Consider the following 14083-nt stretch of genomic DNA (forward strand, 5'->3'; position numbering starts at 1 on the left):
TGCCAATGTTACTACAATCTTGTCAAGGTCAGGACCAAACAATATCAACCCTAAAGATGGTATCTGCACCTCTGCATTCCCAGAGCGCAGCCATAGGGTATTACGGAGGATACAGTCGCAGCCGGAACTCTGAAAGTTAGGAGACTGGTATCCAATATAGGCATTTCCACCTGTGACAACAGCATATATTACGTGAGCGACCAAATACATTTGAACCCCCGACGTGTTGGAGGGGAAAAAACGTTACAAATGCATCAACCCAATATGCAATAGTATTAACCAACCATGCTATAGCCATGGTAGGATGGGTAACAACTCCTGAAAGCAAGTATACTGATTTCAGGCAGAGTTACCACCTACGGATCCGAAGAATCCGACCACGCAGGAATGGGAGGCGTAGTAACGTCTGTAATCAGACGAGTAACACGCCCATCCCCCCCAGGAGGGGCTCGTGATGACCCTCAGGGAATTTGGGACAGGAGGCCAAACACTGTTGTAACACCTCCTATCTGGCAACAGCCAGAGTCCCGCTATGCGATCCACCCGCTAGTCAGCAACAGGGAACCCGAAGGCACGCAATACTGAGGGTGTATGATACAGGTGCAGGTCAACATTCACTCTAACCAGAATGGACCTGCTACCAGCCCTAAAGCAGGGATAATAATACCTGAAATAGGCTTCCCCCCGTGTAAGAGGGAAAGAGCCCCGAACAGTACCCAGGTCACGGCAGAGCCAACTGGGAAGTAACCACAGGGCGTCAACCACGCCAATTAGCGTTTCGTAGAAAACGACATCCACCCAGGGTGGCTGTTGTGGTAATCCCTGCAAGGGGAATGACAGACTATTGTGGCACCAGGGGGAATTCATATACTGCGAAAAAACCCCTGCAGGGAGCGGTAGTCTGTGTCACAGGGGAAGAGTGCAAGAAGCTGCGAGATACCCTGAGATGAAAAGGGCAGTATGGTGAAGTAACCCCAAGTGAGGTACAACAATGGGGCCCGCCCGGCGATCCGCAATTGAGAGGATCTCGAGAAAACAAACCGCCCAAGGGGGTCGTGAAAGAGGCCAGCACCAGATGACGCCACATACAGAACCCTTTATGAGTCAAATCCTCCGCACTAACACCTGCAGCACATGACTTGCAGGATAGTAAAAATGGGTGCAGTATAACGCTCTATCTCCTGGTCAGACATATCTGACCAATCTTGGCGGAAATATTAAGCAGCACTATACTGGTCCTGACTGATGCCAAAAATTAGCTGCAGGGACCCATTTTCAGCGTATGCAACACACAGTTCCATCTAAAATATGGCAACGTGCAGCACGCAACAGTATGTGACAAACCACACAAATATTAACAAGTATATAAATGTGAGGTCTCAGAACCACCCTAAGTACAGCTGTATTAGGGCAGATAAAGAAAAGGGATAGATATACACTGACAGGTGAGAGAATAAAGTACAGTCAGCACTAGCATAAGTCACATACAATGCAGATATATACATATATACATAAACATGTCATATAATATACTGCACTATTACACTGCATTCAACTGCCCAGATTCAGTGTCTGGGAAGGCTACAGCGCTGTGTACACTGACCTGATGGTGAGGTACGCAGGGGGACTGGACTCACTGCCATCTCCAGAGATTTCTGCTGCACCACAGAGAAAATGGCCGCTGGAGACCTCAGAAGCGTGGCCCGCGGAGGAAGCAGCTCAGCGACGCCAGACTATGGATACTGAAAGGCGCGCTGAGCTGAGGGGAGGAGCCGCTGTAACAGGGAAGGCTGCCTCCCCTGGCCGGCTATTAACCCCCGGGACGCCGGCTCCCTGCACCGATCGTTAAGTCCCTGGTGGTCTAGTGGACACACGGGGTATGGGGGGCCCGCCGCCACTGCCGGCGCCTCCGGTCTGTCCCCTGAGACCGGAGGCACAGGACTGCATTTGAAATGCGCGGATCACCGCAAGTGGTGATCCGCGACCTTACCTGCTCCCCGTGGATCCGGCAGCAGTCCTGGGCGCCCACAGAGTCCGGCTAGTACAGACTCTGGGGTCCCGCTGAGATCCCCAGATCTGTACTGGCGTCTCAGCGCCAGCGGGGTGACGGAGCGGCAGCTTAGACGTCCTATGGACAGTCCGACGCTGCCGCTCTGAAGAGTCCAAAGTCCATGGAAAAAACTTTGTCCCCTAAAAAAATAAAATAAGCTTAGGGGCTGCTAATCAGCTCCCCCTGCGCTAACGGTGACCCGACTCCGGCCGGGCACCAACTTAAACTGAGGTGCCTCTGGCTTGGGGGTGGGGTTATAGGGAGAGTGGACCCAGTGCATCCTGGGAGCTAAAAGCTTTAACTGCGTGGTGCCCGGATTTGGTTCCCAACCTATACCCCAAGGTCAACCCTGTGGACCCCCTATGGACCCTGAAGTAGAAATCATAATATCAACATGCACAGACGGTGTAATGGTCAGCATTACTGCCTCACAGCACTGAGGTCGTGGATTTGATTTTCACTACGGCCCTAACTGTGTGGAGTTTGTATATTCTCCCTATGCTTGCACACTCCAAAAATATGCTGGTAGGTTAATTGGCACCCAACAAAAATTGAAAAATTAACCCTAGTGTGTTAGTTTCTGTGTACATGTTGTAGGGAATATAGATTGTAAGCTCAACTGGGGTAGGGACTGATGTGAATGGCCAAATATTCTCTGTAAAGTGCTGCAGAATATGTGTGCACTATATAAATAACTGGTAACAAACAAATAAATAAATATGCAAAGACTAATGTACACACAGCAATGTACCAGCAGAGACAATGCTCTATATGTATGTGTCACAGACTAGCCATGGATTGCTGCTTGCTGGACCACACCTGTATTGTAATTTACAGGAAGAGAAGATAGATATTTCTCGCATTTATTTTATAGGGAACAATCATTTTTTTATTGCTGACTTCCCACTTGCTAAGCAGAGTAGTAAAAGTTTTGGCTGCATAACAGTACAACTTAATTAGAAATGTTCACAGCACCAGCAAGTTATCAGATGTCCACAAGCAGGCGTGCGTTGGAGGACAGATATCCAGGGGCAGCTGCTTCTAGCACCTGTGTATTGAACATCTAATATCATTGGCTTCATTAGAAAACATATTTTGCATGCCTGGAGAACCAACAGCTCCCCAAGGACCTCTTGTTGCTCTGTTCATGACCTTTCTGCATTTCCACTCAGAGCTTCATTAAGTACAGTAAGCCCCATTATTTATAACAGCTGCCATAATTCATACATATTAAGATAACTGTAAATATTTTCAAGTTTTCACCAATCATGGGCATCACTTTACATGCTGCCCCACTCTCATTCCCTGCACATGTACCCTAATGAATACTAGGTTACAACGGGTTGTAGTCAATAGACCGGTGGACTAAATGCCACTGGTCTATATTCCGACTGTGGAAGCCCAACATGGGACTCAAGATAGGCATCGGTATTTCGATGCCTATCTTAATCCCGATGCCTGAATGCCGAAGGACGCCCCATGACCGAATGAGGTATGCCCGGGCATCCTAAGCAGTTAGCCGCCGTCGGGGGGGGGGGGTTAGGCTTAGGCACCCCTTGCGGGACTTAGGGTTAGGCACCCCCCGGGGAGGGTTAGGCTAGGGGAAGGGGGGGTTAGGGTTAGGTGCCACTGGGGGGGGGTTAGGGCTAGGCACTGCCCTGGGAGGGTTAGGTTTAGGGTGCAGGGAGGGAGGGTTAGGTTTAGGGTGCAGGGAGGGAGGGTTAGGTTTAGGGTGCAGGGAGGGAGGGTTAGGTTTAGGCGCCCCCGTGGGGACTTAGGGTTAGGTAGCACCCCGGGAGATTTAGGGTTAGGCACCCCCAAGGGAGGGTTAGGAGGGGGAAGGGGAGGGTTATGTGACTTACCTGTGCCGTCAGGATTCTCCTGCTGTCAGGCTTCCACTGTCGGTATTTCACCCGGCGGCTATTAAGCTGCCGGGATTTCATACCCAACCTGGTTACAACTGCTAATGTTTGGAACATTTTAGACCCTAACTAATTTATTAAATAAGGTCCAAGTGTATAGTAATGGCTTCAATGTGTCAATTGTTGTGCAGGTAAAATACTAAATAATAGGTCAACCCATGGGTGTCCTGGGGTTAGGATGTCCTATGCCCCTTAACTAGCAGATACAGTGATTGATAAGGTGACGGGAAATCAAGTTCCTGCAGAGTTAACCGAGGTGCTCATTATAAACATAGTGCACCACCACAAGAGAAATACAAATCATTAGTAAGTAAAGATCATACCATATCTCTACTAAATAATGATTTGACATATTTGGAAAAATGACATTGCATACAACCTCTTAGCAAATAGTCTTAGGGGTATATTTACTAAAGTGCGGCTTTTTAGAAGTGGAGATGTTGCCCATAGCAACCAATAGGCCCATAACCTTGGCCAAGATATATTAGTTTGTAAGAACAAATTCTGTTATCATGAAAGTATTTGTAAATTGTAACTAGTGCAATAATGTAATGTATTTGATAAATCTTCTTTACCATTTAAGTGTGATGAATCCATGTGCACCTACCATGCAAACAAGACACACACATACATGATGGCTGCTCCGATTATAGCGATAGTCGTATCTTCTGTCTGCAACCCATCTCTGCTGATGCTGGGGAAACACACTGTGATGTTCTGCCCCCTGTACTGAACTGCAAGGAACACATCCACCAAATAAGAGAGACAATTAGCATAGTTTAAATGGTGAAGACAAAGGGCCTGATTCAGCATGGATCTCATTTGCAACCGCTTACGCAAATCATCCAAAGGTGTGTACTGCGCATGCATATGCACCGCAGTGTGCATGCGCAGGATAGCATTGCGATCGCACTACGATCACGAATGCAGAGTGAGTGACGGGACATCAGCGTTTGGGGGTGGTGACGGGGGAGTGGTCGGAGAAACGCAGGTGTGTCTGTCCGTTTGAACGCCGTTTCTTGGATGTGCATAAATTAGCCACAGCACAGCGTACACAGCTTGTGTACTCACTGCATGCGACGAGGTTAGCAATTTCTGAGTAAGGTCAGACCTGCTGTAATTGTGCGTGTGGGGCCGATGTTACTCATACATGCTTACCCTCCCGGTTTTCGCGGGAGGATCACGATTTTTCGGGTAACCCCACGCACCCCCGGAAGGGTAGACATTTCTCCCGCATTCTGCCCACTTCCTAGTGAAGTGGGCAGAATGAGGAGAATACCTGCGGTGATCGCGGGTCTCCGTGAAGGGGGCGGGGCTTAAGCCGCGATTCTGCATGAATCACAGCATTTGGCCCCGCCCCCTATGTAAATTGTACCCAATAGCGGCAATTTTACCACGAGGGGGCGGGGCTTAATGACGCGGATCGCCAAGCCCCGCCCCCGTTGGCCCCCTGCTGCTTCTCTTACCCGGGCTTCTCCCGGGAAGAGAGTATTAAAGGTAGGCAACTATGATGTTACTCGATGTTACCGATGTATACGCAGGACTGCAAGATATTATGTATGTGAGAAAGCGGTAGTGGGCGTCTCTATGCTGGCTGAGCGGTTACAAACATTAGCATATTTCACAGCAGAACTGCGTGCTATTACTCAGCTGGGGTCGCAATTGCTATCCATGCTGGATCAGGCCCAAAGTGCACAAACTATAACATGAAATGATACACAGTAATAAAGAAGAGGTAATGATATATATTCCCATTTATCATTAAATATTTGCAGCTTTTCCCCCGAAAACACCCGTTTTTGGGGGATACCCGCAAATATTTAGTATCCCCTGAATGTATTATGGAGGGATCGCAGCAGATCTCTCCAATATATGCTGTGGTCCCTCCATTTCCAGCCGCAACCCTGGTAGTTTTCTATGGGGGACGTGATGCTGTCAGAACTTGGTCCCTGCAGCTTGCACCATGTGAAGATGACATAAGCCGCTGTAGCCTTTAGCCTGCACATCTCAATACTAGTTGGGAGAGGGTTCCCTAGGAACCGTCCCCCGGAAATATCCGCCACGCACGTGTGGTCTGTAGACCGCGCATGCACAGAATCCCCTGCACAGAAGGGAAAAGACCACTGAAGCGGTCACTTCACTCCCAAGTAGCCCATGTTCCTGCGGGTGCTCTTTAATACATCCAGACGGTATGATCGCATACTGCAATGCTATCATGGGCGCTAATATTCCATTAATGCGATTATTGATAAATAGGCCACATGATTTAAAAAAAAAATTAGCTTTAGAACTAGGGGCCTGATTCAGACCCATTCGGTAGGCTACACTCAAACGTAGCCTGCCGATGTTTGCAATCTGCGCATGCGTACAAGACGTAGTGCGCGTGCGCAAACCAGTCCATGCGATCTCGAAGTAATCGTACCCTGTACACAGACGCACTGCAAGCATGAGTGACAAGACGTGCCGTGTGTGGATGGTGACAGGGGGTGGTCGATGATAACGGGGGTGTGGTGGTGCGAACGCAGGCGCGTCTCTGCGTCTGAACGCCGTTTCAGAGGCGTACATAATTTACACACATCGTCAGCATACACGTTACATGGCTGAATTACACACAGCAGCACTCGCAGTGCTTGCGGTAGGGTATGGGCAGCCACAAGTGCTGCGTATTAGTCCGATGTTACTCAATGTTACCGATTGTTTAATACACTTTCTGGAGATGACGTGTGTTACTAAGGGAAAGTGGGCGTCTTGTGTCAGGCTGGTGGGCGTCTAAATACATACCGCGATTGCGCGGAAAGACATAGTGGGCATGCTAATGTCTTGCTAGCGATCACAGGATTTGCATACTTTGGCTGCTGATGGCTGCGTGCAAACGCATCTTAGCGAACAGGTCTGAATCAGGCCCTAGATACAAAGTAATAAGGAAAATGCTAAATAAATCTTAACATTATCGATAAAAGTGATTGAGAAGTAGGGTAATAAATATAAAGTAATAAAAGTAATAAATATAAATCATAAGATTATAACAGATCTTTTCAACCTGTGACTTTCTAGGTGTCCCGGAACTAAAAGGGGTCTATTCATAAAGAACATGAAGTGGCTCACGATAAATATCACTATATATCACATCACATCGATGTGATATATATTGATGTTTAGTAGCCATTCATGTATACTTACCTCTCTGCCGTCTTCGGGCGCTGTCCGGCCCCTCCGCGATCCCTGTACGCAGTGAGAATATAGATATATCAGGAGCCCGATATACCTTCTCCTCAATGAGCATATGCCGGCATCTGAGATCAGCAGGTCACATCAGACCCACTGCAAAGGACGCTGGGAAAAGGAGGCAGAGCCGGAGCCGGACAGAGAGTAGGAAAGTATGCAACTTCCCTGCTCTGTTTCTCTTGCGGCACAGATAACGTATCCTCAGATGCCGAATCTGTACGCAGGAGAGGACGACATTAGTATGGTGATGCGATGCAGGCATGGAGCAGGGGTGCCGCTGGAGAAGGAATAACCTTGTTCCATGAATTGCACAAAGATTTTGGGTTTATGAGTAGACCCCTAAGTTCCAGCACACCCTGCCAGTAAAAGTAATACAGGGCATCCTGGGATTTCAACTTAAGAGTCACAATTTGCCTTAGCCTGGAATATAGTAATAATATAAAAAAGATTTTACGATAGGTAAGAGAGAATGTTGCGTAGTGATAAATTTTACAAAGAAAAAGTGAAACTGTTTTACATACACACTGAGAGTAAGTGATACAAACAGATACTAGGTGTATATTTATTAAAGTGCAGGTATTTAGAAGTGGAGATGTTGTCCATAGCAACCAACTAGATTCTACTTAACATTTATCTAGCACTCTAGAACATACTTGCCAACTCCTCCTCATTGTCAGGGACACTCCCTGAAATAGCAGCAATCTCCCTGTCTCCCTGTAGAGTCCAGCAATCTCCCTGATTCCACCTTACCCCATTATGAAGCTGTTATATTTAAAAAAAAAACAGAGATATATACATTCAAATAGGATCATTAGTATAATTTCCCTGTATTGGTTATAAGGCACAGTGATCCCTATGGATACATGCATTTTCTGAAATGTATTAGTGTGTTTTCATCAACAAATAGATTTTACTTAAGCTGCCCACAAACATAGCGATATTTTATCCGATTTGGAAAATTTTGATGAATCGTGCTGACAAATCGTGCAAAATATGACCAAATCGTGAGTTTCCACTCACAATCACGATGACGATGCACGTCCCCGCTAGTCGTACATCGCATCTTCAAATCTGCTGTGCTGTAAGGCAGATTTGCCAATCTGGGAAACGAGTAAGTGCCTATCATGAGTAGATTTTTACTCACGATGTATCTCACGATTCATCGTACGTTGCAGAATTTGACAGACAGGGCCCTGTACACGCTCATCCACCATCTTGTGCAGCATCGTGAATAGAGGGAGAAGGAAGCGCGATTGGGACCCTGCACACTGAAGTCTGGATTGCAGCACTTTGGTGAGTATTGGTACTGTATTTAATGCAACCCCACTGCCCACCAATGTGTGCCACCCACATACCCACCAATGTGTGCCACCCACCTATAAATGCATGACCGATCCACCGCCTCCCGGAATGAGGCGGGTGGTGGCTGCGTCATGCTTTAACCTCCCACTGCCCAGCAATGTGTGCCACCCAACTACCCACCAATGTGTGCCACCCACTTATAAATGCATGACCCAGCCACCGCCCGCTGGAATGAGGTACGCGGTGGCTGGGTCATGCATTAACCTGCCACTGCCCACCAATGTGTGCCACCCACCTACCCACCAATGTGTGCCACCCACTTATAAATGCATGACCCAGCCACCGCCCACCAGAATGAGGCGAGCGGTGGCTGGGTCATGCATTAACCTCCCACTGCCCACCAATGTGTGCCACCCACCTACCCACCAATGTGTGCCACCCACTTATAAAGGCATGACTCAGCCACCGCTGGCCAGAATGAGGCGGGCTGTGGCTGGGTCATGTATTAACCTCCCACTGCCCACCACTGTGTGCCACCCACCAATGTGTGCCACCCACCTACCCACCAATGTGTGCCACCCACTTATAAATGCATGACCCAGCCACCGCCCGCTGGAATGATGCACGCGGTGGCTGGGTCATGCATTAACCTGCCACTGCCCACCAATGTGTGCCACCCACCTACCCACCAATGTGTGCCACCCACTTATAAATGCATGACCCAGCCACCGCCCGCCAGAATGAGGTGGGTGGTGGCTGGGTCATGCATTAACCTCCCACTGCCCACCAATGTGTGCCACCTACCTACCCACCAATGTGTGCCACCCACCTACCCACTCACTGGCCACCAATGTTACGGGCCACCTAATAAATGCCTTAAAAATCATAAAACACTCAAAATATATTAAAATGCCATAAATAAATTTATTTCATCAATAAAAAAGAAAACATTACAACAACATCAACACATATATTAAATTTGTTTTTGTTCTTGTGATACATTTGTTTATGATGTTTGAATATACCACCATAAACAATTGTATGTCAACAACAGAAACAAATACATTGCAACAATAACAAAAAATATTACAATACTATTAAAAACACATTACATTCCTGTAAAAAAACATATTACAATACAATAAAAATACATTAAAATCCTGAAAAAAACATATTACAATACTATTAAAATCACATTACATTCCTGTAAAAAGACATATTACAATACAATAAAAATACATTAAAATCCTGAAAAAAAAACATATTACAATACTATTAAAAACACATTACATTCCTGTAAAAAAAATTATTACAATACAATAAAAATACATTACATTCCTGTAAAAAAACATATTACAATACTATTAAAAATACATTACATTCCTGTAAAAAAATTATAAAAAAATACAAACAAAAACATATTAAATACCTGAAAAAAAAAAACATTTAAAAAAATCTTGAACACTGTAGAAATAAACAACATTAAAAATTTACAAAACAATTGACAATTATAGCTTTAAAAAAATTCCTTTTTTTCTTCCTAGCAATTTCTATGGATAGTGAACGCGAGTTTGTGACTGGATTCCTTCCTGAGATCTTACAGTCAAAGGAATGTCTATGGTGGATATCCAGTAGACAATACCACAACAAGCCTCAGAAATTGGCAGCTTTGGGGGTGTTGTTGGACTACACCAAAATGTTAATTGCGGATGCTGACCTTAAAACAGTACGCTACAAAATCCAGAACCTGCGTACCGTCTACATAAAGGAGAAGAAAGGAGTGGACGATTCAAAATGCTCCGTAGCAGACACCAACGACGTGTACCAGCCAACACTGTGGTACTATCACCTGATAAGCTTCATCAGCGAACAGGAGCCACAATGCCAGTCTGTCGTCCTGATGATCGAGCAAGAGGGAGAAGAAGCGGCAGAAATGGGAGGACCATCTGAGGAAATTTTGGTGAGTAGACACAGTTCATAAACCAAAACCTTTTATTGTTTCTGTAGCTGAATACCAATTGTCCACTATAGTCATTTATCTCACAGACAGTCCTGCTGCCATGGCACCGCACCTAGTCCGTTGAAATAGGCCATATACTCCTCCCTCACTTCTTTGGCACATGCTGTCGATGTTGTAGAAATTGGTGGTGCAGACACTGATGTAAACTGGGCAATCTCGTCCGGAGGTCCTACATCTTCTGGTGTAGCTGGGACTGGTCCTCGTTGTGTAGTTTTCCTTTGCAGAAAGTTATGCAGCACACAGCACGCCATCACGACCCAGTCTATCTTCTCCACACGTAGGTTTATGGTGGTGTGGAAAATGCGGAACCGGTTGCTGAGTATTCCAAACGCATTTTCCACAATGCACTGTGCCTGGGATAGACGATATTTGTAGATCCTCTTCTCTCTGGTCAGGCCCCTCTGTGCAAATGGCTTCATCACATGTTCATGTAATGCAAAAGTCTCGTCTGCAACGAAAACGTAATTTAGGCCGTGCTTTGTCTCATCCAGTGACGGCAAGTTGAGGGTTTTGTTGGTGAGTCTCTGGTAGAAAGCCGTCTGTTTGAAGGACCCACCATCTGAAGCACAGCCATTCTTGCAGACATCCACAAGCAAACATTCGTAGTTGGCATTCACCACTGCCATGAGAATGATGCTTTGTACTTGTAGTAATATGATCCAGTGTTGGCATGTGTGTTGATGTGTTTTTCATCGATGGCTCCTCTGCAGTTAGGGAAATTCCAACGTTGTTCAAACTCTTCTGGGATGCTCTTCCACTCATCCACGGTGTTAGGAAACTGGAAAAATAGTAAAAAATGGGTTAAAACTATAATATTGTTTTTCTTTTTTTTTCTATATAGACTTCCACCGAAGAGCCTGATATGTCCTCCACGCCGGACCTAAGTTTGCTCGGGGACAGCGAGGTGGGTAATTTTACCACAGTGCCAACACCCATTCTACAAGGACCATCATCTTCTTCGGCACCAATCCACAGTCTTGTTAATGCTGCCTTATTGGCTGTCACAGTTATTATAAAGAGTAACATGAAAAAAAAAAAAAAACAAAGAAAAAAAACAAAAACTTTTTTTTCTTTGACAAGAAACAAATGTGTATGGTCAGGTACCTTAGGGTAGCCACCAGCCTCTCTTCAGCAGGGATTGCCCTCCGCCACCTTGTGTCTTGCCTCCGGGTGTGGGGGGTCACCAGATGCAGCAACTCCTGGAAGGTGGCGTCATCCATGCGCAGGTAGTTGCGGTAGTCGTCCGGGTTGTTCTCCTTGATCTCGATCAGCAGGGACATATGAGAGCGAGTATCCCTTTACTGCAGCCACTCCTTGGTCTCCAGCATGCTCTCCCCTTCCTTCGCTGGGCCCTCTCCTGGATCACCTTGACCCCAGCTTGGGCGACCAACACTCTATACCAATAGGGATGCATCAGCACAGAATTCAGGAACAGGATAGAATGCAGGTAGCACACACTTGCAGGTAGAACACACTTTGTGTAAGAGGTAAGCCAATACAGGGTTCAGCAGATATACACCTAGCCTAGTAGCAGAGCAGAATGTGCACAGGGTTAAAATGACGCCTGCATTTTATTCCTATCCTTGTGTATCAATGCCTATTTCCTTATAGATTGTAAGCTTGTGAGCAGGGCCTTCCTACCTATATATCTGTCTGTTATTACCCAGTTTTGTTCTATTAATGTTCCAATTGTAAAGCGCAACGGAATATGCTGCGCTATATAAGAAACTGTTAATAAATAAATAAATACCCCCTAGCTAGCCCCGCCCATTATTTAAATTTTCCACCAAACGTGAAGATCGTCGTGTGTTGTTTTGTAAGCTCACGATTTATCTTGCACGATCTCACGATTTGGACTTCAGACACGATGCACGATAGATCGTGAGATTGTGAATAAAATTAGCTCCCGGGGAGAGTACAGGGGAAATCGTACACGATGTCGGATCGTGAGCACATCGCTATGTCTGTGGGCACCTTAACTGTTTTGGGTCTCCTTTACATTGTAAATCAATTTTATGACACGCCTCTCAGATGTAGCAGTATACGCCCACTTTACCGCCGCACTCATAGGTGCTGCTTTCACAATCTCCTTGAAATGCTTTTTCAAAAGTAGGCAAGTATGCTCTAGAAGATAATAGCTAAAATCTGATTGGTTGCACTTGCTATGGGAAGCATCTACACTTTTAAGAACCTGCACTTTAGTATATATACCCCTAGATGTTAGACATACACATACTTCAATACAAAACAAAAATGAAGGTAAAATAATAGTAAAAAAAATAAAAAAATAAAAGCTATGACATCTAAGAGGAAGGGACAAAAACTGTTTTGTTGATTGTGTGCTGGTCATGTAAGAGAATAGCTGTGCTCCACTGTGACGTGCTGACAATTCCTGTTTGATCTGTCTGGAAAACATTGATATAAATCCCCCATGGTGAACACAATCTCTGTTATTACACACAATAGGAAAGTGTGAACTGGATTGTGATCTCACACTGGCACATAAAGCAATGCTGACAACTCCAGAATACAATGGTTCAACCAAGGGCACAGCCAGTATATAAAACCACAATAACAGTGACAGAAATGTTTTGTTCTAGGCAGTAACATCTATTATTAGTCATAGATATACGTTTTTCACTGACTTCTTTCTGGAGGCCTGCTTGACAGGGCTGAAAACGTAAGGTATGTGACATAGCAGCTGATGATGGAGGACTGAAGCAATCCAGAACGAGGCTGCTCTAGAAAACAGAAAATGAAGATTTTACAAATATTAAGATAAAGTAAATTACAATTAACAGCATGCTAAAAGGCAAGGATATGGCCGGAGCTATGAATCTATAGATCAGTAGATGATGTTACAGCTTCTGGTTCTGCCAATTTTTTGGTGGCCTCATAACTGCTGGGGGTACAAACATCAAAGCAGGAGGATACTCAAAGGCTCTATGGGCACAAATGTCAAGATACGAGAATAGCATTCACATGCTAAGTAGCCAATGTCATGTCCTCACATGGCCTCACTCTATGAATATGTGCCAATGGAATTACTAGAGGGGTAGCTGGAGTACTACAGGCTCTTATGTGATTTAGAAGAATAGATTAAACATAAATCTGGTAGGTTGTTTATTTCTCTGATGGTCCGGAGGCAATCAGTTACACCGAGATAGACCCAAACAGTGGGGCATAGCAGCTAAAATTAAAGTGCCAAAGTAGAAGACAAACAATGTGTAATATGTTTATGTTTTTATATAACAAGAACATTTTTCCTATTTTCTATATAAAGAATGCAGAGGGATTTGAAGAAAAGTAACACAACCGCATAGCTAGGAGTATAAACCACATTAAACAATGAAAGTTATTTGCTTAGAAATGTTTAAACGTGAACAGTGCAGGAACCCACCGCAGCTTACTCTAGTCTACCTTTGTACTACTAGACCAACCAAAGCTGCTGATTGGGTGATATGGATCCCTGCACCTGTGGCAGTAATTTAAATCCAGTACTGTACATTCTGTCAATGTATGGAATCTTTTACATACAGTATATAATTGTAATCTTACAAAACA

General features: G+C 45.3%; 1 protein-coding gene across 2 annotated transcripts in view; it reads right to left on the reverse strand.

Annotated features, from left to right (window-relative positions):
- SERINC4 (serine incorporator 4) overlaps positions 1-14083 on the reverse strand; it is a 119104-nt gene that overhangs the window by 35069 nt on the left and 69952 nt on the right. For both annotated transcript variants that reach the window (XM_088473009.1, XM_088473008.1), the window contains exons 7-8: positions 13165-13260; positions 4580-4706 (exon numbers count right to left, since the gene is read on the reverse strand). In XM_088473009.1, the coding sequence (XP_088329135.1) occupies positions 4580-4706; positions 13165-13260 (223 nt within the window). The remainder of the gene's footprint in view (positions 1-4579; positions 4707-13164; positions 13261-14083) is intronic.

The sequence above is a fragment of the Taudactylus pleione genome, unplaced genomic scaffold (genome assembly GCF_031769625.1).
Source record: "Taudactylus pleione unplaced genomic scaffold, aTauple2 ptg000129l, whole genome shotgun sequence".
Classification (NCBI taxonomy): domain Eukaryota; kingdom Metazoa; phylum Chordata; class Amphibia; order Anura; family Myobatrachidae; genus Taudactylus; species Taudactylus pleione.